The 27,909-nt window shown below is 40.8% G+C and overlaps 1 protein-coding gene across 2 annotated transcripts in view; it reads right to left on the minus strand.

The window, feature by feature from the left end:
* btaf1 (BTAF1 RNA polymerase II, B-TFIID transcription factor-associated) overlaps positions 1 to 27,909 on the minus strand; it is a 91,777-nt gene that overhangs the window by 14,396 nt on the left and 49,472 nt on the right. For both annotated transcript variants that reach the window (XM_080205578.1, XM_080205577.1), the window contains exons 13-31: positions 22,055 to 22,179; positions 21,054 to 21,174; positions 20,824 to 20,928; positions 20,248 to 20,397; positions 19,709 to 19,851; positions 18,285 to 18,459; positions 17,391 to 17,594; positions 15,564 to 15,990; positions 14,889 to 15,079; positions 14,227 to 14,380; positions 14,036 to 14,145; positions 13,473 to 13,674; positions 12,047 to 12,195; positions 8,487 to 8,639; positions 8,156 to 8,277; positions 7,891 to 8,058; positions 7,123 to 7,200; positions 6,837 to 6,966; positions 2,454 to 2,595 (exon numbers count right to left, since the gene is read on the minus strand). In XM_080205578.1, the coding sequence (XP_080061704.1) occupies positions 2,454 to 2,595; positions 6,837 to 6,966; positions 7,123 to 7,200; positions 7,891 to 8,058; positions 8,156 to 8,277; positions 8,487 to 8,639; positions 12,047 to 12,195; positions 13,473 to 13,674; positions 14,036 to 14,145; positions 14,227 to 14,380; positions 14,889 to 15,079; positions 15,564 to 15,990; positions 17,391 to 17,594; positions 18,285 to 18,459; positions 19,709 to 19,851; positions 20,248 to 20,397; positions 20,824 to 20,928; positions 21,054 to 21,174; positions 22,055 to 22,179 (3,049 nt within the window). The remainder of the gene's footprint in view (positions 1 to 2,453; positions 2,596 to 6,836; positions 6,967 to 7,122; positions 7,201 to 7,890; positions 8,059 to 8,155; positions 8,278 to 8,486; positions 8,640 to 12,046; positions 12,196 to 13,472; positions 13,675 to 14,035; positions 14,146 to 14,226; positions 14,381 to 14,888; positions 15,080 to 15,563; positions 15,991 to 17,390; positions 17,595 to 18,284; positions 18,460 to 19,708; positions 19,852 to 20,247; positions 20,398 to 20,823; positions 20,929 to 21,053; positions 21,175 to 22,054; positions 22,180 to 27,909) is intronic.

The raw sequence follows: 27,909 nt of genomic DNA on the forward strand, positions 1-27,909 counted from the left end.
CCAGTTCAGTGTCTGGTTAATAACAACCCACAGGATGTTTATAGTTGGGGGGGGGGGGGGGGGGGGGGGCTTTAATAATGATAATGCCATTGAATAGGGGGCCTTGTGGCTCAATGGTAGCGTCCCTATCGCTGAATGAGAAACTCCAGGATTAAATTCAACACCAGAACCTGCTGGCCACGGAAGGCATGTTCAACACAGTTCAATGGGATGACGATCAGCTCGGGAATCCTCCCACCACTTCTCCCAATATTCCCAAAAAAAGTAAGGGTGCGAAAATACACTAAAAAATAAATGCCATTGAATGTCAAAGGGTATTTGAATACATATTCAATTGTGGCCTTCAAATGGGAATTGGATAAACATTTGGAGGAAAATTCTGGAGCAATTATATAAAAAAAAAACAAGCTTTACAGCTTTAAAACTAAAGGTGTATTTTAAGTGCACACTCTGCTAGTTTACAATTAATATTACTTCATTAAAGCTTCAGTATCTCAGTGTGTCATCTAGAAACTTACAAAAACATCTGACCCAGTGATTGCATATAACCTAACATTCCAAGGATTACAAGAACAAAGAAAGAAGAAAATTACAGCACAGGAACAGGCCCTTTGGTCCTCCAAGGCTGCACTGACCATGCTGCCTGACTGAATTGAAACCCCCGATGCTTCTGAGGACCATATCCCTCTATTTCCATCCTAGTCACGTATTTGTCAATACCTTAAAAAGTTTCTATCATATCTACTTCCACTATCTCCCTCAGCAGTGAATTCCAGGCACTCACCACCCCCCCGTGTAAAAAAAAACTTGCTTCATACATCTCCTTTAAATCTTGCCACTCAAGCCTATGCCCCTAGTAATTGACTCTTCCACCCTAGGAAAAAGCTTTGATTATCCATTCTGTCCATGCCCCGCATAGTCTTGTGGACTTCTATCAAACATCTCTCTTCCTCCATTGTTTCAGTGAGAACAAACCAAGTTTCTCCAACTTCTCATAGCTAATGCTCTCCATACCAGACAACGTCCTGGTAAATCCTTTCTGTACCCTCTCCAAAGCCTCCACATCCTTCTGGTACTGTGGCGACCAGAACTGAATACTGTATTCCAAGTGCAACCTAAGATTCTATAAGCTACAACTTGACTTGCCAATTTTTAAACTGAATGCCTCGGCCAATGAAGGCAGACATGCTGTATGCCTTCTTGACTACCTTCCACATCTGTGTTGCCACTCTCAGTGACCTATGTACCTGTATATTCAAATCTCTCTGCCCATTGATACTCTTAAGGGTTCTGCCATTTACTGTATATTTTCAATCTGTATTGACCTTCTAATATGCACTACCTCACACTTGCCCGGATTAAACTCCATCTGCCATCTTTCTGCCCAAGTCTTCAACCAGTCAATATCCTTTGAGTCTTTACTGCTATCCGCAATTTCACCAACCTTTGTGTCATCCACAAACTTACTAATCAAACCAGTTACATTTTCCTCCAAAATTATTTATATATATTACAAAACAATAAAAAAGGTCCCAGCATTGATCCCCGAGGAATGTCACTAGTCACAGCCCTCCATTCAGAAAAACACCCTTCCACTGCTACCCTCTGTCTTCTATGACCAAGCAGTTCTGTATCCATGTTGCCAGCTCACTTCTGATCCCATGCGACTTCGCCTTCTGCACCATGTTGCCGCTCGCTAGTATGTCCACTTATTTCCAAGTGGGAATATATCCTGTCTCGAAGAATCCTCTCCAATTTCCCTACCACTGATGTAAGGCTCACTAGCTGCAATTACCTGGGTTATCCTTGCCACCCATTCTAAACAAAGGAACAACATTGGCTATTCTGCAATCCTCTGGGACCTCACTTGTAGCTAGTGAGGATGCAAAGATTTCTCTCAAGGCCCCAGCAATTTCCTCACTTGCCTCTCAGTATTTTGGGGTATATCCCATCAAGCCTTGGGGACTTGTCTACCTTAATGTTTCTCAAGATCCAACACCACCTTTTTGATCTCAACATGACTCAAACTATCCAGAAAGTAACCGGCCAAAGGAATTTCCACATCTAAAGTAATTATGCAGTGTCTTGCTATATTTTACTCAATATCTGAGCCACTAGAAGATAATATCGGAAATTACTTAAGATCCTGCACTATATCATTGCATTTTGATAAATGAGTAACAAAATCATGGTCACAGAATGATACAGTACAGGATGAAGACATTCAGCTCAGCTTATTGTCTGCTGATAGAGCTGTCCAATTAATCTCACTGCCTAGCCCTTACTCAAAGCTCTTAATTGTTCAAGTACTTATCTTTTCAATGATTCTATCGAATCTGCTTTCAGGCAGTACATTCCAGGTCATGAAATACTCAAAAACCTCTATCTATACTTAAAATAGAGACAATCAAATATGAATTATGCATTAAATTGGATTCAAAATGTTACTGTACCTGCTTCTTGCTCCCTTGAAGAACTTCGAGCATCTCTGCTAGCTAATATAGGCTTTCCATAACGGGCTGCAAATTGTCGTTCGGTACCCAAAAATCCTGGCATCAGGAAGTCAAATAATGACCATAGCTCCAAGACATTGTTCTGCAGTGATAAAATTGATTTTCAAATTGAATATTCCATCTGTTTATATAGAATTTTGAGCAGTTCAATTTTTCTCAAGTACATATTCCAATTCATTCAATAAGAGAAATATATCCCATTTGGCAGGGTTTTTAAAATTTTTTTTTATGGAATGTGGATGTTATTGGCCAGCAAAGCCGACATTTGTTGCCCGTTCCCAATTGCCCTTGAACTGAACATTTCAGAGTACAGTTTTTGGTATAGGTCTGTAGTCACATCTAGGTCAGACCAGGAATAAAGATGGCAAATTTCCTTCCCAAAGGGACATTTTTGAACCAGATGGATCTTTATGGCAATCATCAATAGTTTCATTAATTTAATTTAAATTCCACTGGCTGCTGTGGTGGGACTTGAACCCATAACCCCTAGAGCATTAGCCTGCGTCTCTAGAATACTACACAGAAGCAAAATACTGCTGGAATCAGAAACAAAAACAGAAAAATACTGGAGAAACTCAGCAGGTCTGGCAGCTTTTCTCTCCACAGATGATGTCAGACCTGCTGGGTTTTTCCAGAATTTCTGTTTTTGACTCTGGAATACTAGTTCAGTGACGTTACCATGATGCCATCATCTTCTCCCTGAAATGAAATAGATACTTTATCCCAACAAGAATTCAAGTTCTTTGGATTGGTCTAAAATATAGCAGGGAGAAACTTTGAACTTCCAGTGATTACTCTAACAGGCGAAATAATCAACATCACGTAGAATGAGGAAATGGTAGAGCAATTGAACAAATACTTTGTGCTCATTTCCACAGTAGAAGACACAAGTTTCATACTAAAAATAGATGGTAACCTAGGGGCTAAAAAGAGTGAACGAATGAAAGAAATTAACATTGGCAGAGGAAAGGCATTGGAGAAATTTAAGGAACTAAAATTCAAAAAATCCCCAGAACCTAATGGCCTACACCCCCGAAGAGTAGTGGTGGATGCATTGGCTATGATTTCCTTGAATTCTTTAGATTCAGCAACAGTCCTATTAGATTGGAAGTTGGTAAATGTTACACTGCTTTTCAGGGAGGAGGAAAAAGTGGATTGCAAACCAGTTAGTCTAACATCAGTTGTTGAAAAAAAATGCTGGAATCTATAATTTAGAAAGTTTTAACAAGGTACTCAGAAAAGCACGATTACAAGTCATCAAGATTTTACTAAAGGGAAATCCTGTTTGACAAATCAATTAGAATTATGTGGATGTAACTAATAGAATAGATAGAGGGGATCTGGTTGATGTGGTACATCTGGATTTCCAAAAGGCTTCCGACAAAGAGCCATACAAAAGGATAATAGGCAAGATAAGGGCTCATGAAATTGCTGACAATATTTTAGAATGGATAGAAGACTGGTTATCAGGCAGAAAGCAGAAAATGGGGCTTTTGTTGGCAGGCTGTGAAAGTGGACTGCTGTAAGAATCAGTTCTGGGGCCTTGGCCATTTAAAATCTTTTTAGTGACTTAGAAGAACAAATAAAGTCATGTATCAAAGTTTGCTGATTGTACCAAGGTATGTGGGAAGTTAAGCTGGTGGGGGTGTTGGGGGAGGGGGATAGATGTGGAGAGACAAGATGTGGAAAGATATATATATATATAGGTTAGGTGAGTGAGAAATAAGATAGCAGATTATGCATAATGGAAAGAAGTGTGAAGTTATTCATTTTGATATTTAATAGAAAAGCAGAATATTTAAAAAGTGTGAAACTCAGTGTTGATGTTCAAAGAGACTTGTCTGCACTAACACACAGGTGCAGCAAGCAATTAGGAAGGCAAATGGCATGTTGGCCTTTACTGCAAGAGGATTGCAGTACAAAAATAAAGTCATTTTACAAATGTACACTGTTTTGGTGAGACCACATCTAGAATAGTGCAGAGATTTGTCACCCACATTTAAGAAAGGAGTGGGCACAACTAAGTTTCACTAAATTGGTCCCTGGGATGAGGGGGTCGCCCTATAGCAAGGAGGTCTAGTAAATTGAGCTTATATTTTCTCGAGTTTGAAAGAATGAGAAGCATCAAAATCTATAAAATTCTGAAGGGATTTGATAGGCAAGATGCTGAGAAATTGTTTCTGTTTGTCAGGGAGTATTTTAAAATTAATTCATGGAATGTGGGCATTGCTGGTTGAGCCAATATTTATTGTCCATCTTGAATTGCCTTTGAGAACGTGGAGATGAGCTGTTTTCTTGAACTAGGGCAGTCCATGTGGTGTAGGTATATCCAGAGACCTCATCGGGAGGGAGTTCCAGAACTTTGATCTAGGTGACAGCAAAGGAGTGAGTGGCAATATATTTCCAAGTCAGGATTGTGCATGGTTTGGAGGGGAATTACAGAGTGATGTCATTCCCATGCATCTACTGCCCTTGTCCTTCTTGATGATAGTGACTGAGAGTTTGCAAAAGAGATATACACAAGTGCTGTCTATGTAGCCTTGATGAGTTCCTACAGTGCATCTTGTAGCTGGTACACACTGCTGCTATCATGCATCAGGGGTGGAGGGGTGGTGGTGGTGGTGTAACTTTTGAACAGGTGCCAATCTAGCAGGTTGCTATGTCCTAGATGGTGTCTAGCTTCGAGTGTCGTTAGAGCTTCACTCATCCAGGCAAGTAGAGAGCATTCCAACACACCCTTGACCTGTGTCTTGGAGAGAAAGAAATGAGCTTCTCACCACAGGATTCTGACCTGGTGTTGTAGGCAGTGTGTATATATGACTAGCTCTGTTCAGTTTCCGGTCAATGGTAACCCTCAAGCTGTTGAGAGTGGGGGATTCAGCAATGGTAATACCTCACTGAATGTTAAGAAGAGACGATTAGATTCTGTCTTGTTGGAGATGGTTACAAACGTGACTTGCCACTTGCCAAGCCTGGATATGGTCCAGGTCTTGCTGCATATGGTTAAGGACCTCTTTGGTATCTTGAATTACTAATGGTGTTGAACATTTCACAATATCAACAAACATTCCTACTTCTGTCCTTAGGAAGGAAAGTAATTCAGTAAACTGTCTAAGATGGTTGGGCCTGGGACACTGCCCTGAGGAGCCCCCAAAACATGTCCTGGGACTGAGGGGAGTACTCATCAACCATCTTCCTTTGTGCTAGGTATTGTATTACTCCAACCAGAGCATTTTCCCAACTCCTATTAACTCCAATTTTGCCTGGGCTCCTGATGCCCTACTCTGTCAAATGCTGCCTTAATATCTAGGGCAGTCACTCTCACCTCTGGAATTCAGCTCGTTGTCCATGTTTGAACCAAGTCTAAAACACGGGGCACATTCTCAAGATAAGGGGCTGATTATTTAGGACTGCAATGAGGACTGTGAATAATGAATTCTCTACACCCATGGGTTACGGATGCTCCATTATGGAATACATTTAAGACTGGGATAGACAGATTTTGGTCTTTAAGGTAATTAAGAGATTTGGGGAGTGGGAGGCAAAATTAAGTTAAAGCCCAAGATCAGTATGATTGTACTGAATGGCTGAGCAAATTTAAATGGATCATAATGGTCTATTTCTGTTACTATTTCTTGTGTTTAGCAGATTATTCACTTAACTTTATCTATTTGAAAGAGACCTGCAAAATATTTAAAATGACTTCATCTTACAAACAGTTTCTGCATGACTGAGAAAATATGTAATACCCAGCCTGGTAATAACCACCTCCTCTTGAGAGGATGACTACTTTTGGATTGTAGCCATCAAGCTAGAACTAGCACATTCCTGCCTATCCTTTCCCTATAAGAAATGAAACAAGAGCTCTTAATGCAGTGAGAAATATATTTAGCAAGAGATGTATGATATTTACATGCGATCTGTAAGCCTCAATAGCTTCCTATAATGATCAAAGCATTGCTCAAACAGTTGATGTTTCCAAAAGCAATTCACTGACATTTGCTTGAGCGACGCTTGTTTTGCAGGTACTCAATGGCTTTCAGGCCCTCTAAAATCTCAAAATAAATCATTTCAGAAAAAGTGAAAGTATTTTTAAAATACTCCAATTTTCAGGCTACATCAAATAGGTACAAATATTACCTTGATCCACACAATTTAACACGTCATAACCCCACATGCATCCATTTGATGTTGCCTGGCCAGTACATCAATTGCATTTTTCACCAAGTGCACCTGATAATGAATTCCTTCTCATTCTACATTACCTGATGGTTTCCCCCTAAAATCAATACTTGAAGTAAATTCTTTAACTATAAGATGTACCTGTATTGGTGTTCCAGACAGAATCAATCTGTAGCTTGCTGTTAACTGTTTAACTGCCTTTGACAGTTTTGTCTTGCCATTTTTGATGACATGACCTTCATCAAGAATGCAATAGCTCCATTTGATATTTCTGATAACAAAGGAAAATCAATGCTTCAAGTTAATGATTCATAAATATAGGCTACCAAAACAAATCCAAGTTTGAATAGCTAAATATGCCATACACACGACTTAAAAGGTAAAACAGAACATTTGCTGTTGAGTGTAATGGCAAGTATATACCTACTTGAAAAAGTCAATGTCATTTCGAACAACATCATATGATGCCACAACAAGATTGTGTTTTTTCACAAGGTGCTGTAACCTGAAACCCAAGAAACAATGCAAATCGCATTAACACATGTTTTCTAATGCACTTTTTGAAATGCAATGCAATGTTGGTTCATTTAGAGCAGGTAAACATGGAATCCAGTCATTGTATTCAATAATCCACAAAAGTCACAAATCCTCATCTACGTTGAGTTGATTCCATAAGCCTGCCTTGGCAATTCAATCTATGAAGGTGAATTAAATAGAATTGTCACTTGCAATGCTGAATAATTCAACATTTTTAAAAAATGCACATGCTAATCAGAAGGTGAAAAAAATAGAGTAAGGGAACCACCAAAACCTACTCAACATAGATTGTGGTGGATAAGAGGAAGATAAAGCGGGTGGGATTCTACAGCTTCACTCAACCCGAGATCGGAAAATCCCACCCGAGGTCAACAGACATTTCCATTGTCTGTCTCTCGCCTGCTCTGATTCCGTGACAGGCGGGGGTGGTGGAATTCCAGGGAATGTGTCAGAAAATAGCTCTTGCCATTGCTTTACACAAGTTTGTGCTCAACTAAGCATGAAAGCTAACTCAAAGTTTTGCTTTGCTCACATTTAATTTGGAACACATAATTGAATATTTGCAAAATTGTGGTTAGATGTGTGTTAAGAACAAATTTGTTACTCCAAAAACATTATATTGATTAACAATTACTATAGCTGAGGGAATAAAACTTACCTAGCCCTTTCAGTAGGAGGCCCTGTATAGTGCAATGGATGCAATATTTCTTTAGAACAGAATTTTCCTACTTCATCTATCCAATGGCCTGTTAGTGTTGGAGGACATACTACTAAAGAAGGTAGAGGTGAACAACGTTCTGCCTGAGTTTGTGTGTTTTCCTGAGCCCTGTGGAAAGAGAGGTTGGTCATGAAACGGCTACTTTTTCATTAACTGAACAGCAGGAATTTACCAAAGACACAGTGAATGATTTCCATAATATTACCTGAGGTAGTGGTCTCCTGCAAGAATGCATATAGATTGCAAAGTTTTTCCCAGTCCCATATCATCACATAGTATACCATGGAGCTTGTATTTGTTCAGAAATGCCAACCAGTTTACACCATCCTTCAAAGACAAAACAGTTATATAAAATTCAAATAAATATTCTGGCTCATAACTTCTAATTTATGATACTAACAAAATTAATGGCATCAGATAACACAAGTTCAAGACTTAAAAACTGAAGTTTGTGGAATTTCATTACTTCTGGAAATACAGATATGACCTTAAGCATCCCCAACAAGAATAATCACTTGATTATCGAGATCGCCCACCTGCTGATATTTTCTAAGTTCAGCTTTGATTGAAACAGGAATTTTGTAATTTTCCAACTTTGTTCCATCCAATAACTGTTCCAAAAAGTGGCGCTCTCTTGCTTTCTGCTTAATCAATTCTTCTGACATATGTGGAGGATCTGGAATGCCAGCCTACAAAATTGAATGTAGCTTAGAGTTAGTATTTTGCATCCCATAATGGAACTGAAATTACAATGATCTAATTTCTTCAGAGTTTTACAGGGGATGGTCAATGCATACTTATAAAACACCATGGGAAAGATTAACATGTACAATAAAAATATACAAATGATACAGATGCATTTCTATTTTGTACCTTAATAATGTATGGTACATTTGGGGAACCATGAATTTAATCTTTGATTATCTGAACATTTGAAACAAAGTGTGTAAATTGAGTGACGTGTTAAACACTGACATCCATCTCTGGGATCAAAACTCAATCAACTCAACGTAGGAGTTTCCTGTAGGCTGCAATAATGGTCCACTGGTATCATTTTGCTTCAGAGTCAAAACATCTTGGGTTCAAGTCCCATTCCAGGGGCAAATAGGACATGCTGTAGGGCTAATCTTCAGTTTTACTGGGGAGGTTCTTTTTGGTGCCCTGGCTAGTACTTATCCTTCAGTCAACCTAACTATATCATTATCTCATTGCTGTTTGCAACACCTTGTTGCTTTTAACATTTTCATTCTTCTTCCTAAGCCCAGGTCAAAAGTCAAACATTGCAACAAATGTAAAGTAAGTATTTTCATGAAAATGGGAGATCCAGAGTAGTTAAGCTGAACTTGTATCTAACCTTGATTTGATCACACTTGGGAGTGCTGTGTGCAGCTCTGGTCACCCAGTTATAAAAATGATAGGGGCACCAGAAACATTACAAAAAATATGATTTACAAGGATAATATCATAACTGAAATTATACACATCAAGAAAAGGACTGAATCAGGCCGAGTCTCTTCTATCTATAAAAAGTGAAGGTAGAGGTGGGAGCAGTAGTGGTCTCCAAAATCATGAAAAATGTTGAGGGTGTGCATCCACTTATGGGGACAAACAAAATTAGAGGCCATCAATACAGCCTCCGAGTTCCCAAGAACTCAAGAAGGAAATTGAGAAAAAAAACTCCTTTATCCAGAGAGTGGTAAGAACATAGAACTCACTATCACAGTGAGTAGTCAAGGTAAACAGTTAGGTGCTTTAAATGAATTTATACAAGTACACCAGGGAGAAGGGAATGGAGGGCCACTGCCAGAGTTAGATGAGGAAAGGTGGATAGAGGTGCAAACAAGGCACAAACACCATCTTGGACTGATTGGGATGAGAGGCTTGTTTTCTGCTGTACCTGTGTCATGGGAACATTCATACTGGTTACATTATGTAATACAAGACTGGGGTTTCAGCTAACCTATATTTGCTGGTACAACGCAAATGTAATTTTACCCTGCATCTCATTATACTATGACTGAAACTGGAGAACTTGATGCCAGTATTGGGCAAGGTTGAGAAACTTGCATACTGTATGATTTAAAATTTGCCCCATCCTGCAAAATATCATGTTCTATATGCAAGATGTTTGATCATCAATTCATTCTACCTTCTCCTTCAAAAGCAATTCTGATCACTAAGTATGTTTTTATGTGTTACTTCAGTATACGTTACTCTGCAGGTGTGTCGGTCCACCTTACTGTCTAACGAGGGGCATGCACACGGTGGGTCATGCGTGGACTGCTCTTGGATGTTTCGAGAGTGGCCTAGTACTTCACGTCATGTGTGTGCTTAAAACTGGACCAGCAGATGGGCACCACAACAGCTCAGTGACTATCACTGCTAGCTGTGCAGATACATGGATTTGGGCCAGTGTCTGTGGGAGTTTGCGCATTCTCCCTGTGGTTGCGTGGGTTTCCTCCGGGTGCTCCGGTTTCCTCCCACACCCCAAAGATGTGCTCTTAGGCTGATTGGTGTAACAAATTGTCCCTAAATTATTCTCCCCTGAATCTGGTTTCCAATGGGAGTACCATACGCATACACATGGGTCAAGGTAGGTGTAGGAAAATGCTTTGTTAAGATGGCGGTGTGGGCTCGTTGGGCCTGTTTCTTGTGCTGTGTTGTTCTTTGTAAAGAATGATGCTTATTGCAAAACATCAAATTAAAAGATAAGAGTTTGAAAAGCAAATTCTTTATTCAAATTGTAGTCATTCATATTTGAAAATTTAAATTCTGAGCAGAGTCAGTCAACAACAAACTGACATTGTCTGGAAGGTGTGGTTCTATGAGTATGACTACAGCCCAAACATCATCATTTCACAGTATGTCTTATCCTACTGAGGGGAAAGACCAGAGGTGGCAGCACTCAAAGGAATTGCCTGAGAGTTCTCAACACAACTCAGAACCCCATGGTATCAGGTTAGACACTGGCAAGGAAACCTCCTGCTGATTACCATCCATCAGCCACCCTCAGCTGATTAAGTGGCACTCTCTCAACAATAATCAATTACTTCAGTTTGGCTTCCGCCAGGGCCACTCCACTCCTGATCCCAGTTCAGCCTTACTACAAATATCAACAGCTGAACTGGAGGGGTTTGGTAAGATTGACAGCAAGGGAGCATTTGGCATCAAGAAGCCCTTAGCAAATCAATGTGGAATCAGGAAATTTCTCCACTGGTTCAAGTCATATCTAGCAAAGATGTTTGCAGTTGTTGGAAGTCAATCTCAATCCCAGGTTATCACTGCAGAAGTTCCTCAGGGTAGTCTCCAGGCCCAACCATCTTCAGCTGCTTCATCAATGGCCCCTCCAGCCTCAGGTCAGAAGTAGGGATGTTCACTAATTGACGACTGCACAATCTTTAGCACCATTCGTGACTCCTCAGATACTGCAGCAGTCCATGTACATACACAGCTAGACCTAGACAACATTCATGTTTGGGCTGATGTGTGGCACGAATGTCACCAGCCACTTAAGTGCCAGTCAATGGCCAATGGCGTTTAATGGAATTACTATTTCTGAATCCCCCACTAATCAACATCCTGGGGGTTATTAATATTGAAAAAAGTTAAATTACTGCTCACTGCTTAAGTGCTTTGTAACTGGGCATGCCAGCATATTTAGGCCACACTCCTAAAATCATCCCTCTCCCAAAACATGACTGGGAAAATTGCAATCTGATTGTTGCTGGACACGTCAGCTCAAACTACACAGTTTTCTCACCCAAAATGATACTCATTTGTTGGGAAAATTCTGACCATGGATTTATACTTAAAGCTATTGTATAATTTCAGAATTCTGTTTTGCCCACTTGTAAAATGTCACACATGCATAACTTAACCTTTAGGCATATCATTGTACAATATACTACAACTCAAAAAATTTCTTTGAATTTAAAGGAAATTTGTTTGAATTAATTACAAATGGACATCTTAAAAAGTCTTAACTAATGAAATTTACACAGCAGCTCAACCACACCAGACCAAGGGATTTGTTTAATTCTTTTTGGCATGCAATTTGTATTGACAGCTGCCAAATATACAACTTTTCAAAACTTACCTCGAGTGGCATTAACCTAATCAATGTTGCAAAGCACTGAGTAGCCATAAAACGGACACTATCTGTTTGGTCACTCATCCTGCCCAGTACAGGCACCACTAGCAGGACTATGTACGGGATGATATCTACATCAAGTTGCTCCATTATACCTGTAAATCTGTGTTAAGGAAGATTTTCTTTTCAATTGCCTAAAGCATCAGGTTTTTTTTTTGAAAAGCCAACTCCACTAATTAAAAGAAAAACCTTGCACAGCCCTCAAAAAATTCTCATCTGTCCAAAAAGGGTAACCCCTAATTTTAAAACAATGCCACGTCCACACTGTCAAGACTGTTCAGGATCTTTCTTACTTAAATCCATTTCTACATTTCTAGCTAGCATTCCTCTCAGTCCCAATTTCCTTCACCTCATTATGCTGTTCTTTATATTCTGTCCAATCATCCGACCTGTCATTCATTATCATGCCATTATATGCACTGGGGGTCTTGAGGGAGGCTACCCCTCTGATGAGGGTTGGTGGCACTTCCCTGGTCAGTAGGGCAGGGAGACCCTGCCCATCAGCATGGAGATTAGGGGGCCCCTTAAAAAGGAAATCCGAATCTCTGAACAGCTGGGCTGGCAGGGGTGTTTCGCGATGCATAAATTTGCATTGATTAGGTGGAAGAAACGTACCACATAGCTGCTGCTAACACCAGTGGGAAACACTACACAGTTTTCCCGCTAGCGTAGACACTTGCGATGATTCAGGAGAATTGTTGCCAGTATCTTTTTACTCACCACAGGTTTACAGATGCTGAATAATTGCACTGGGGTGAATTTTCAGGAAAGCCAGAGCGGGGCAGAGAATCCAGTGGGTGTCCCAAAACAGCATTTATGCTAGCAGATTGTCCACTGAGAAAGTCCCCACCTCTCCCTATGATGTAACTGGGTTCCTGTCATGAAAGGTCTGGAATTCCATTACCAAAAATTTGAATGTCTTTAGTTGGCCTCCCTGCTGCATTATCCCCCCATGCCAGAATTCCTCTCACTCTGCCAGCAGGACATCACATTTTCAGGGTTTACAGCTGGTCCTAACAAATGAAGACCTGGCAAGTCATCCCCACTGGGGACACAATGTCAATTTGAAGTCGTTCACCGAGTTTCTGAGCCCCACGACAGACGGGCGATTGGGATGTGGCCTCTCAATAGGGGAGGTTTCAGATCCTTGAAGTTATTCACTCAGTAGTGAGCGAGGGAGCGGAGGGTACTGATTGATCTGGATACTGCAGCACATCATTTGCAGCTTGTTCTTCCCAGCACAGAACATTTAAGCATCAACAGGACGGACAGATAATGGAATACAGGCTAAATAGGCAGAAAACACAGCCAAACAATTAAGGAAGAAGCTGTTCGTATTGCTATAACATAAGATTCTTATTGTTAAGGATACAGGCTAATGCTTCAATTGCTCCTTCTTGCCTTGTGTTATCATCAATTGCTCCTAGCCAAGGAAGAACTTTCTCCAGAAAAATGCTCATAGTTTCCATTGTAGCTATTTTGCTCATAACACCCACACATCTAGCAGCCATGTGCCTCACTGCAGTATATGGATGTCGCAAACAAGTGCACAGATGTGGAAGATGCTGCAATAGCTGAAAAGGGAAAAAAAAAGGCTCAGCCTGGTCTGCTACAATTCAAATTCAGAATTTAAAAGCATTGATTTTAAAAGTACAAAGGTATTGCCATACCAAAATCATATCTAGGCAATAGGAAATCAATTTCAAAATTAAATACTTAAATCAAGCAATTCTACAAACAACTCATCTCTTTGCTTGAAAAGAGAAATGCTGTGTATATTAATTTCATAAATAATTTGTGTGCCAGAAATTAAAATGTAACAAAATTATAAAAAATACAAGCTCAAATATATTGAGGATAGAATGACACAAGTTATTTGTAAATGCATTAAAAAAACTTTGCATTATCTTTCAGCATAAGAAACCTTTAACAAACCTGCGCATGGATATCAGAGCCCATTGCTGCTGCTGTAATTTCTAGTACCTGCAACGAGTTTACTAACTCCTGAGCAGCAACATCTCCTTTTTCAAGCACCACATTTCCATCTGTAAAAAAGCAAATAAGTCAATTTCTCATATAAAACAGATTTGTATTACAATGTAAAGTATACAGGATGAAGTACACACTGAAGTTCTGCACATCTATGTGACTTCTCAGCAGCCCAATCATGGAATCCCATAGATAAGGCAGAGCTGTGGCCATTTCAGCACCAAAGTGTCTTCCTATAGTAGTAAGTGCATATTCAGCTCCTCTTCTCTGAATCAAGTTTGGTTTCTGGGCCTGCAAAACAATTAAAAGTTGCTCCCTCAATACAGAGATAAAATAGCCACAAATTAATTTAATCTTTTTATTCATTCTATAAAATTCAGCCAACATTTTAAATGAAAGCACAAAAGAAGCAGGGCTATTTTCTCCTCTCTATACTTGGCCAACTCCTTTTCCAGTTGAAATTAATTTAGTGCATACTTGTAAATTGAACCAAGGACTTTTCTGATCTGTAAGCTTAGTGACTCACTGGATAAATGCATTAAGGGCTAGGTTCTCCGCCCACTCAATGTCAATGGGAGTAAAATCTAAATCATGCCATCAGTGGGAGCTGCTATCAAATGGTGTAGCGCTTCAAGGCAGAAATAAAAGTCAAGAAACTTAATCAGTATATGTCAATTTATACAATCCAAGTGCCAAGAAAAATGCAAGCTGGTAGGGCAAGTGATTATCTTATCAGGCAACAAATACACACTTGACTAGCTTAAACTGTATTACATTTCATCTGTAATTAGGTACTTACCTCATCATGCTCACACAAACTAATCCCTGCACTCCCCTGAGGAATGTCTGCCGATGAGCCCTTGAGTGCTTTAGGCGTTGGTCCCCGCCTACTTGTTAGAGCAAAGGCAGCTTGCTGAAGCCTATAAAGTGTGATGATTCCTCTAGTCTTATTTACAGCGTGATGCATTCCATCTTTTTCAGAATTTGGTCCTTAGAAGAAACCATATAATGGATTAGTTAATATTCCTTATACTGAAATAGATTTTAAACAGGCTGAATCTAAATCAAAGATAATATAAATTTGTTTATAAAACATTTGCAATAGTTTTTGTGAATGCACTTTTAAAATTCTGTATTATAAATTTGAGTTTTTACAATTTTTCACCAACTTTTCAAAGGCATTTTATAAAGTAAATATATTAGCTTAGTGATTTTGAAATGGATTTTAAAATGTGCTTTCATGCAAAACAGAATGTCAGTGCACCTTTTTTATCAAGCTAGACTAAAAACTAAGTATTCTTAACTCACATAGGCTGTGAGAATCATTTTTCCCCCTCGTTCATAAGCAGCATTGTGAAGTTACGCAGTAAAATGAAAGCTATTATTGTATTTTTTTTTACAACTTTAACTGATTCATTGCTTATTGAAGTTTTCTATGTATTAACAGTGATCTTTGCCTTGGGGTCCCAATTACCTTTAGGGTTGTCCACACTGTTAGACATGGGTACTGGGGAGGTTGCAGAAGGAGTAACTGTGGAGTCCACACATACTGAGTTACAAAGATTTTTCACAATTTTAGGATTGGGACAAGGAGACCTGGTTGTACATTGCTGGAGCAGCTTAGCAATGCAAGAAGCCGCATAATTCTGCACAAGCACATTTTCTTCCTTCTTCACTCCTTCCATCAAGGGTTTTATGACAGGATTCAGTTTTTCTGGAAGTTGCTGTAAATCAACTACTGCACAAGCAGCAAACATATGAACCCTTAGATGAAGAGTTTGCCATTCTTGATTTGTCTCTGCTATAGTCATTTGGACCTGCTGGCGTTTACTCTCCAATTGTTGAATCACGTTAGGCTTCAAACTACAGGCTGATGTCACTTCATGGAATATCGTTGTAACCTTCAAATTTAATATTTTAAAACATTAGAAATTTAAAAAAAAATTAGTTTGATACTAAAACAACAAAAAACATGTTCCAAATTAAATTTTTAAAACCCACTTTACCAGCCTAGGATTTTAAAAATTTACCGTGTAGATTCGCAATTCTAATAGTAGGTTTGACAAACTGGCTGGAATTTTACGACTGTTCACACCAGAGGTATTCTCTTGTCCAGCTGCAGTGAACAGCCGAGCACTGAATTCTGAGGTTGCTTGCAGTGGCAGTGAGGGGTGAACGGTCAGAAAATTCCAGCCACTGCTTTTCAACAAATACTATCCAACTTTTTCCATCAAAAGCAGTTTATTCACCATTTTGCTTTAGCACAATTTTCTTTGTGTTTACCTTGTCAGCCAAACAAGAAAACCTGTTATGTATTTGGCATAAAGGTATGAAGACTTATGAAGACCACTTGAAAGCAAACTATCTCAATATTTGAGAAATAAAAATCACCTAACAATACTGAACGTATTAAAGAAAGGTTTCATGTTGTATTTAATTTTTAAAATATAGGCCAGGCTTCTCCCAAAACAAAATTAAGTGCCCAATGGGTGGGATTTCCTGCCTGTTTTGCGTGCGTAAATCTCCGACACACTGATGCGTAGAATGCCTCAGACTGATCCAGGCTGAAAGTAGGGAGTGAGGCCTCACCCACCCGAGAGACCAACAGCATGGTGCAGAGCCGGCCACTGCACATGCACCAATCTATCAGTACAGAGGTCGACGGATGTGCACTTGCCTACCAATTGCAAGCCTTCCCTGGAAACCCCCAATCACTCGCCTTCTCGACTCAAACCCTATCCCCCCAATCTACCAAGGTGCCAGCCTGGCACCCCTTCCTCTTCCCCGGCCTCTGCCACCACCACCTCGAGGGGTGGAGAGACACTAGCGGGGCCTGGAGACTCCTGTCTTCAGCCCTCTAATCATATGGAAATTCAAATTTCCATATGATAACAACGCTAAAAAAGTAGTTTCTGGAGACTCATGCAGCAGGCTGGGAGAATCCTGGCAATAACGTGATTTAAAATTCTGAAATAAACTATATCAGAATAAATCTTTAATCATCTTAATGTACATGATTGCCAGACCATAATCAAATCATTTTGTTCAAGGTTAGTTTAGACAATATAAAGTATCACACTTTGGTACCACTTGCCTCAGATACGCAAACAAAAATTGCTAATTAGTGTAAGGAATTGAGGGTTAACTACCATGCTGAATATTTTTTCTATTCAACATACAACACATGGTATGGAGAAGTAACCATATTTTTGTTGACAATTATGTTTTCAGCTGGGTATTTACAATGTCTTTCTTTAATGCTTGAAATGTTTCTCTTCCACATTCAAACAGACTCACTTACCAGTTCATTTGCTTGATCTATTGTAAATACACTATTGTTCATGCTGTTCCCAACTTCACAGTTGGTTTCAACCAGCGATGCAATCAGCTGCTTACACTCATTCTGCATTCGCGTAAATGGAATAGCTATCTCATCATAATAAAGATGTTCTGATAAAATCGCCATCAATCGTGGCTGTACGGCAGAGGATACAACACTACAATCCTAGAATTAAATTAAAACGCGGATTTAGTCAAAATCATAATGTTAGCATTGCTCACAAACTCAACATGCAAATGGTAACCTGCAGAAATGATACCAATCAAAACGTTAGAAGTTACAAGGTTCCAGACTTCCCTACATTAAAAAGCTCAAATTTTCTAAATGCAGAATTCATTCCAACATATTTGCTGTATTTTAATTGCTGTAAATTTAAAATAATGCTTGTCTTTGCTACGTGAGAAGGTTTTTCTGAACAAATTATAAATTAGTCAGACATGAAATAGAACGCATGTCAGACGAAGAGATGCAGTGTTTGATAAAATACAACAAAATCAAGAGTGAAAGCCATAGATCAACGCACGAAAACGAAGTTTCAAAGTTCAGAGGAATTAGGGGAGTCTGATGATGACTGAAAGCCCCATTTGACAAAAATACAATGAACTTAAGATGACAAATTCATACGTCCAGGTTCATAATGTTAACAGTACATAGACCAATACAAATTTCAAATTTGACAAACAACCATAGATACTTGCTGAGTAGAGGTATATAGATAGTGAGATTTAATGTTTTGTAAATAGTGTCTTGTAACAGCAAGCCTTTATGAAACATGGTTAAAACCTAAGACTGTTCAGGCAACACACAGAATAAAAATATTATTTAAAACAATGACAGATCAGATAAACTCCTTACCTTCCTCAGGGTAGCCCATTCAGAAATAACTAATGCAACAGCAATTCTCTGTAAAGCAGATTTTGAATTTAAATGGAAAAGTAATAGTTGAGCTAGAGATTCAGCTGGTTTCACTTCCTGGCTGATGAAATTAACACTTGGCTCACATATGGAACAACAGAGGGCTCCGAGCAACCTTCAGGACAAGGAAATGAAAAATGACTTGGTCGAAGAGGATACGCAATCACAACAGCGATAAAAACAAAAAGTATACCAAAGCATTGTTTTATACCATAGTTAAGTTTGTTCACAAACTTGTAGTACGTGCTCCTCTTTCTTTTTCTGGTACCACGCCTTAAGAGCAAGTTGCAAACGTAAATTTCCATTGGATTGGTCTATGATTATGCTTACAGATCTGGAGCGGCATATTTCTCACCCAATCTTGAGAATGTGCAGTGCAGCAGTGATAGGGTAACTGAAGCCATGCCTCCTTAAAGCATTAAGTTAAAGGTCCCAGTCACTTTGACAGGAGAGAAAGTACGTATGTAAAAATTGCAAGGTATGTGGGTGAGGGGTTAGGATGGTTATTAGTCGGGGCAGGGGACTGCAATATGGGTTCGGGATGGGTTAGTACCATTGCTACTGAGGAATTAAGTGATCTTAATCCTTCTATTCTTTTCCAGGTAAACATTATTCTAAGGAGTTGAAATCATCGGAAGTCTCTGATTAACCAATTTAAAAGCTAAAGCTTCCTGGTCAATTCTCCTGCAGTCCTTGCACTGGGACTTCCAGAGGTTCCCCAGCACATCATCTGAGGTAGCACTGGGTCAAAGCCAATGAGTAACAAAACCTCTAGGCCAATAATATCTTAAAATTTAATCAAAGAATGTTGAAATATAATGGAAGTATGCATAGCTTTGTCAAATTGCAAGACTTTTTCTACTAGTTTTGCTTGCTTCTCTGGCTTAGCTCTTAACTTTGCTAAAAATTAAGGAAACTTATCCAATCTCATTAACTTGAAATTCTTTTGAAAGAGCGCAAAACAATCAAATTGTGAAACTGTACTAAAAAAATTTTGAAGCAGCTTTTTGAATCTTTTTATTTAAGTCAATCTGTCTGTACTCCATTAACAATAGTAAGGTACAGACAGAAAAGCAAATCTGCATGCATTACAATTCAATTACTATCCCTACCTAGGCAAAAACTGTTGCTTCTGCCAGCAGCAATCCAATTATTATTGAGTGGGAGTGGCAGGTTTCTGTACACCAACTAAACCTGTTTGCACCCTGTTTTCTCTTGCAATTAACTACTTTAATTCACAAAGTTCCTACTGAATTTATCACATAGCTGGGAGACAGTCTCTCAGAAAATGTGAAATATTGCATCAACCCCAATGAAATAGTAGTGACTGATTTTTAAAATCCAAAATCAAAAAGTTAACTTACTTGGCTGCCTTTAGGCGAGTCCGAGTTACAACATAATCTCTGGTAGCTTGGTCCTCATTAATGGTTTCTGAGCCAGCGATATATTCCTGTCTCACCTCCTTGGTTTGAGTTTGGCCTTGTCTATGTTTACTGCAAGATTTTTCCTACATCAAAAGAAAAATGTTTATGCAACAGCTGGGCAGGATAAATTTCAACTTTTTAAAATATACTCAACAGAACAACTAGGCAAAATTCAAAAGTAGGTTTATAGGTGTTTTGCACGTCAGTAACTAGCATTCGTATTTTTACATGCTGTACAATTACTTTCACTGGAAGCATGTGGCATCATGTCCTTTTTTCATACTGTCTAAAGCAAATTTAGAAATGATCAAGTTACAGGAATTAAAAATCAAAATCTGAGAGATAATTCCCTCAACACTACTCTCTGGACAGAATGTTAATTAACTTTGTTTTTGGTGAAGGGGTGGGGTGCTGGAGGGGAGTTTTCACCATTGTAAGAATAAAAGGCTGAATGAATACTTAACTAATATAAAAATTACCTTTGATTTGGATTTAATTTCGAGTAACATGTTTGAATCAATTGGCAAATGAGATGGTTGCATCATTAAACACAGCCAAGCTCCCATCCAAGGGCAAGCAGCAGCAACCACATATTGGATAGGGGCTTTATTCAACAATTCTAACCACACCTAAAGATAAGGGAAAAAAACATTAAGTTGTGAATCAAAAACCTTTTAGCCTTGAAGTCCATCTCAGTCAAAAATAGAAATGTGTTACAAAATGATCCTGAGCCTCATTATTATATATAAATGAGGTATGAGTGGTAAGAGAATCAATATTTGACAATTCCAGTCACAAGATCCAAATGTCACCTTTGGCGAGGTTACTCTTTTGAGTGATCAATGCATGATCAAACATTTCTTTGGAGCTGCTAAATGAATTACCTAAACAAATTTTTCCATACATTAAAAAGTTTCATAAAATTGAAATCACAAAATGAATTGAACAGAGAAACATCTCGTAACAAGAGTACTGAAGACTTGTTAATCTTTTAAAATGACTTAATAATTAGCCAATTCTTATGCTGACAATTACTGAATTGAAGAAAAAGGCACCTTTTGAATAAGTTCCAAAATTTCTTGATTGCTTTCCAATATGCATGATTGATATATATGTCTCAACACATCTTGTAGAATTGGGGTCAACCACATGACGCAGCTCTGAAAAATGAAAATAATTACTGTACAAATGTTTAACACAACTGATAATTATTCTAAAAATTAATTATTTAAAAATCAGTGCAGAATCAGTTGCACATTCTATGCCTCAATATAAAAATACATACTTGATCTCGTGTCGATAGAAGAGTGAATAAAGTTTCCAAAGCTGCTTTCCGAACAGAAGAAATAGTGTGACGTAAAAATGGCCAAACACGTGGGACCAAAACTGTAAGTGATTGCTGGATGCTGGTAATTTAAAAAGAGTGCAGTTTATAAGAGAAAAAAATCTAAAATGTTTTGTGCAGCAGATTTAAAGTTATGTGCAATGTAGGCTGTATTTACTCTGACAATACTTACCATATTTAGAGATTGTGAAGTTTGTGACAGAATTTATACATATGGGACTACTTTAGGACTACACAAAAATTCTCAAAAGCTGTAAAACTCAAATAGTCAGCATCCCAATGTGCAATGCTTTGGTGGGATTCAGGCTTATTTTTACAATTTGCCACATGGTAAGTTCCCAATATAGACCATCAGGGGTTCGTTTATTCAATGAAGAATTAAAAATTCAATTTTAATATTTTAAGCACTTTGAACATACACCTGAATGCTATCTGCTGATATTAAAAGAGCCACTGTTTCTATTCACACTCTCCTCACAACTGAAGGCTCTCAGCCTTGCCATCATATTTTGCAAATCTCTTCTTCACCTTTTCCTTCCATGGGATTTCTTTTCCCTGAGGGTTGCTCGAATGTGGAATGACCTAACAGAAACACAGCTGCAAGCAGAATCCATATTGGCTCTTAAATCAGGAAGTGATTAATTATTTGAAAAAAAAATTAAAATGGTGCTGTGAAAGGGCAGCAGAGTGGGACTGAATATATGGTGCTTGGAGAATTGGAATAGGCAAAGTAGTTGGAAAAAAGTAGATCTGGAAAATTGTGATCAATGTCAAGATATCACAAAAGAAAAATAGGGAGGTTAGAAGGTAAAGCAAAGAGGAAAAAAAATTACAATTAAGAAGTGTCAAGTAAATTTTTAGATTGCATATCTAATACAAAAATCACAAGATGTCTTGCAGTCATACCAATAAAATAATTTAAGATCTCTTCATATGGTTACCTGTATTGTCGGATTTGACTGTATGTCAATAGGGATGACAACAAGGTCATGATGCTGTTAGTAGAAGCTGTAAGATCATCCAACTCCAGAAGGGCATCCCATAAAGTATTGACAATAAAGGGCACCTAGAAATAAGAGAATAAAAACAAAATTGGCACAACGTTGGTAAAAAGTTTTACAAACACTTAATTGAGAGAAGTTACACATTAGAAAATTTAAACAGAACTGTACAATACAACTGTAAGTGGAGTGCCTGCATGCAGACTTTGTTGCCAAAATTCAGAAGAAAATAAGAACATAACATATTTGGATTGGACTGAGGTGTACTGTCCAAGTTAAACTTCAATGCCTCCAAGTGCTCGCCACAAACTGAGAAAATTTTCTAACTCTAGAAGCTGCGGACTTGGGAATGAGTGGGGAAGGGGACAGGAAATGGTGAACAGAATACTAAATCATAAAAGAAAAAATGAATTGCAGCATAACTCGTGGTAGGTCAGAGCACACATCTTAGTTCACCCATTGTCATCGATGAGGACCTTGACATCATTAGTCATTTTGAGGCTGGTTGCGGTGTGTCTGAAGATGACTGATCCGGCCAATTTGGGCACGGAATGTCCTGGCACATATTGGACAGACTTGTGTAAGCATTGTAGTTGTTGCGCTGGCGGTTCCGGACTTGAACAGCTCGCGTTTAAGTTGTGCTTCAGCTATGCACCTTGCTTCGTAAGCTTGACAGCCTTTGTGAATGAGGCAGTTCCAGGTAGGGCGGTTTTGTGCCAGCGTTTCCCAGGTGGTTGTGTCTACTTCCAGCAACTTCAGGAAGGCCTTGAGTGTGTCTTTGAAACGTTTTTTTTCTGCCCTCCATGCGAGCATCTTCCAACAGACAGTTCCCCAAAAAGGAGCTGCTTGGGTATGTGCTTGTCTGGCATACGGATGACATGACCTGCCCACCGGATCTGCGCTATCAGCAGTGTGTGGATTGATGGTAGACTTGCTCTAGAGAGAACTTCACTGTTTGGTACTTTGCCTTGCCACCTGATGCATAATATTCTGCAAAGACAAGTCATGTGGAAATGATTGAGCTGTCTTGCATGCCTTCGATACACGGGCCATGTTTCACAGGCATACAGGAGGGTACTGAGTACCACGGCGCTGTAGACCTTCAGTTTTGTTGCTGGGCTGATTCCTCGACGTTCCCATATAATGGAGCGCAGTCTACTAAAAGCAGAACTTGCCTTTGATATTCTGCAGTTAACTTCTGGTCGGGAGAGGGTACTGCTAAGATAAGTGAACTGGTCCACTGCCTGTAGTTTCTGCCCTTTGATTGTGATTATGGGTTCTGTGTACAGCGCATGAGGAGCAGGCGTATGACTTTGGTCTTTTTATATGTTGATGGCGAGTCCAAAGTTGTCACAAGCCGTGGAAAATTTGTCCATACTGACTTGCATCTCTGGCTCTGAGCCAGCATACAGGGCGCAGTCATCGGCAAAGAGGAAGTCTTTCAGAACAGCCTCCTTTACTTTGGTAATAGCTTGAAGTCTCCGCAGGTTGAAGAGCTTCTCATCCACCTGTACTTGAGACTGATTCCAGCAACGCTGTCCTGGAAGGCATCATTCAGCATGGCAGTAAACATCATGCTGAACAGTGTGGGTGAGAGCACACAGCCCTGGGTTACAACATTAGTGACTGGGAATGCCTCCCATCATGGAACTGGCGTACCATCTGAATGAATTTGGGAAGGCAGCCGAACTTTGACATAATCCTCCACAGGCCTTGTCGGCTTAGTGTTGAAGACTTTCACGAGGTCAAAGGTTGTGTAGAGCTTGCAATTCTGCTCGTGACACTTCTGAAGTTGGTGCGCAGCAAAAATCATGTCAATAGTCCCGCGACCTTTGCGGAAACCACACTGTGACACTGGAAGCAGGCCCAGTCCAGATGAGTGACCAGACAATTTAGCAGGACTCTTGCGAGGGTTTTTCCTGTGATGGAGAGCTGCAAGAGTCCTCGGTGGTTGTCGTATACTTGCCAATTGCCCTGCTTCTTGTAGAGGTATATGATGGAAGCACCTTTAAAGTTCCTGAGGAATGCATCCTTGCTTCCAAAAGGACTGGAACAATTCAGTGAGCTTCTCGATAAGTAGAGAACCAGCAGCTTTGTGGACCTCTGCGGGTATGGCATCTGCCCCTGGGGCTTTGCCACCGGATAACTGGCTGACAGCCTTTGTGCCTTCAGCTACTACCAGTGGGCCATCCATTGCGCTGTTGATAACCTGGGGAATCCTGTCTATTGCCTCATCATCAGTTGAGGACAGCTTCAAAGTGGCCAGCCCGTCTCTGCAGGATCTGAGCCCTCTCTGTAATGAGAGTTGTACCATCTGTACTTAGGAGGGGGGGAACTCCTGAGGGACTGGGGTCTGTAGAGAGTGTTGAAGTCTTCACACAGAACCGTTTTAAGTCGTTTCTGTCAGCGTATTCCTGTATTTCATCTGCCTTGGCACTCAGCCAGGCATCCTGCATTTTATACAGTTTATTCTGGACTGTCCTGCAAGCACTGGTAAAAGCATTTTTCTTGGCAGCTGATGGGTCATTCTGACAGGCCCGATGAAGACGGCGCTTTTCAACAAGTAGACCCTGTATCTGCTCATCATTCTCATCAAACCAGTCATGCTGCTTGCGGGTAGAGGGCCCAAGCATCTTCAATGCAGATGTATGGAAACATCCCAGTTGTCCTCAGCACTGCCTGCGAAGTGTATGTCAGCAAGCTTGATTTCTAAGTCTTCAGCCAGTGCTGAAGCTATGCTGCAGTTCTTTAGCTTGGCCGCATTGATTCTTTTCATAAGCTTGCTTCCTTGTGGTTGCTCTTGAGTCTGATGCCGAGCCTCATTTTGGAGGCAATGAGCCTGTGATCTGTCCAGCAGTCAGCACCACACATGGCCTTGGTCACTCTGACATCCTGCCTGTCTTTTCTCCTGACAATGACATAGTCAATAAGATACCAATGCTTAAAGCAGGGGTGCATCCAAGAGGTCTTGTTACGGGTGGGCAGACAGAACGTTGTGTTGGTTATGAGGAGGTCATGTGCTGCACAGGTCTTCATTAAGAGTAGGCTGTTACTGTTACACTTGCCCACTTCATGCCTTCCAATGACTGCCTGCCAGGTTGCAGAGTCACACCCTACTCTTGCAATGAAATCGCCAAGCAAGATCAGCTTGTCGGTACTGCTCACTGCTGATAGTAAGGCGTCTAGTACTTCGTAGAACTTGTCTCTCATCTTGTCTGGGTTGTTCATTGTGAGGGCATAGGCGCTGATCAGGGTGGCTTGACTTCTGTCCTGTAGCGGAAGCTGTAATGTCATAAGCCGGTCGTTCACACCCTTGGGTAGACTATCAAGTTTCTGAACAAGGTGACTCCTGACGGCAAATCCAACTCCAGCATCACGACGCTCATCACTACCATGACCACTCCAGAAAAGTGTATCCATCTCCAGTTTCAGTCAACTGACCTACGTTGGAAAGATGAGTTTCACTCAGGGCTGCAATGTCAATGCTGTATCTTGCAAGCTCTCTGGCAACTAAGGCTGTCCTTCTCTCTGGTCTGTCTGCTGTAGGGTTGTCCAAAAGCGTGCGCATGTTCCAAGTGCCAATGGTGAGCGGTGTCACCTTGTGTTTTTTGTTTGTTCGACCGCAAGATGGGACCCCCGCCAACCACAGTAAACTGGCCAGGGTGTAGTGAAACAGGCAATGTTTAGGGCACCTTTTCTAGCCCCTTCCTCATTCTATGGAGGTGAGCAGTGTGTTCCTGAAGAGGACTGCTCAATCGCCCAGGCAGATGCTGAGTTTCACTGCTGCTTCACTCCATGGAAAATGGCCATTAGACCTGAGCCGCTTGGGTGCAGGTCCATGACGACAGCTCCCAGTGTAGCCACACCTGCTGCTTCGCTGCTCGCCCATCGCCACAGGACGACGATACTAGCGCTTGATTTGGATTAAAGTAAGGGAGAGTTGCGCAGCGTCAGCCTCGCTCTCGCTTCCCAATTCTCATCTAGATCCAGTGGCAAGACAAGAGTCAAGACGGCTGGAGACGGGACTAGGCGCAGTGGATAACCAGGACATCTTGTGTCTTGTCCTGCTCTTCACTTTCCACAATGCTTGCAGAGTCCGCCTTCTTGACCGTTGGACCTTCCATTGGTCTCGTCCGCTCAATCCGCTGGAGTCTGTCTTCACATGCTGGGATAGACATCTCCCTATCTCACCGAGGGTTGAGACCCATTGACTACCCTCACCTGGTTCAGCTGGCTTGTCGAAGCTGTTGCCTGGGGTGTGGCCACTGTCGCATGCGAACAGCTATGGGTAGCCACAGGTGAGAGCCGAGTGCTAGGTAGGGACAAAGGGCGTGTATGGGGTGTCAGGGAGGGGTAGTACCTCTGGTGGGGGAACATGTCGTGTACTTTCAGGGTGGTTTGTCCATATCTTAGTATGAAGGTATTTAAAAGTGTTTATACAATGCAGGGCTAGTGAGCCTTGGGTTAGTGGCAGCATTCCTCAAAGTTGTAGAATTATCGGATTGACTCCTACTCAAGCCAGCACAGGCACGTGCAGCATAATTATGTACCTCTGAATACCAAATGCTTGTGGCTGATGCTAGAACAGTGCCCCCCTCCCCTCACAAGTTGAACCCTCTGTTCATGCTTGTGGCAAGCTTGGAAGTAGAAAAGTATGAGTGAGATGGGGCAGTGATGTACCCAAAACCTGTCTCCTTTCCATCTCTGCCAGAGCTAAGTTCTGGGTGGAAGGACCCATGGTTGGGCCTCCTTCCCCTCACCCCACAATTAAGTGGCCAATTAATGACCACATAAGAGCACTGCTAGGATTTACCCAACTACAAGCATGTCCATCACCATGCGATGTAAACAGATAAAACTGCATAAGTCACTTGTCAACTGGGCAAGGTTTGGGGCTGTGTCCCTCAATCAAAAGCAATTGGATTGGTCAGCAGCTCTTGCTAGATGAAATCTGCTCCCCAAACCTCAAGTTAGGGAAGTGCTTCCCAGTGGCCTCGTTATTGCTTGTGGTCCAGTGGGCCTTGCCAAAAAGAAAAACCTTTTGCGCGATTTTAGCAAAATAAATCTGAATGCCAAATGAGCATGAAGATGGGAGAGAATCATGCCCATTTTTTGAGCACTCAGGCATGTTCTTATGCTACAGAGGAGAAAAAAAAAAGAGGTAAAATGAGGCTCTCATCAGAAGGGGATGGGATCTATTCACGCTGGGAAGCCGATTGAAGACTACTAGAGTGTGCCATTGCGCATGCTCCGTGTACAAGAGCACACAGTTAATGCCCCTGCGCATCAACGCCCCATGCCCCCACTCAGCTTGTTTGCTCCCCGATCATGCCTCTCCTCAAACAAACACTAATTGGGCAAGAGTTGCAATGGCTCTCTCATCGTGTTGCCCACACCATGATTGCACCTTCCCTCCCCTGCCTGCTCATGACATCCCCCACCACCCGATCATCCTGTGCTCAGATTTCACCACTCCCTCCCCCAACTCCCAGTCCAGTCCCACCCACCCCCAATCACACCCTCCACTCACTGTCGCGCCCCCATCATGGTGTCCTTCCTGCCCAATTACCCCATCACATCGCCACACTGCCCCCACTCCAAGACACAACAACTGCTCCAGCCACCCCATCATTCCCACCAGCCAGCCCCTCCTCCCCCAGTCACCATTTCCCTATCCTCCTAGCCAAACACTACCCCCTTCTGATCCCTGGAAGATCGCCACCCCATTCTCAATGTGATCATTAACGCAAGTGTGCCAGTAATAAAGTGTCTTAATAATATTTAAATTAAGATTG

Source organism: Carcharhinus amblyrhynchos, chromosome 17, assembly GCF_965287045.1.
Source record: "Carcharhinus amblyrhynchos chromosome 17, sCarAmb.v2.hapA, whole genome shotgun sequence".
Lineage (NCBI taxonomy): Eukaryota > Metazoa > Chordata > Chondrichthyes > Carcharhiniformes > Carcharhinidae > Carcharhinus > Carcharhinus amblyrhynchos.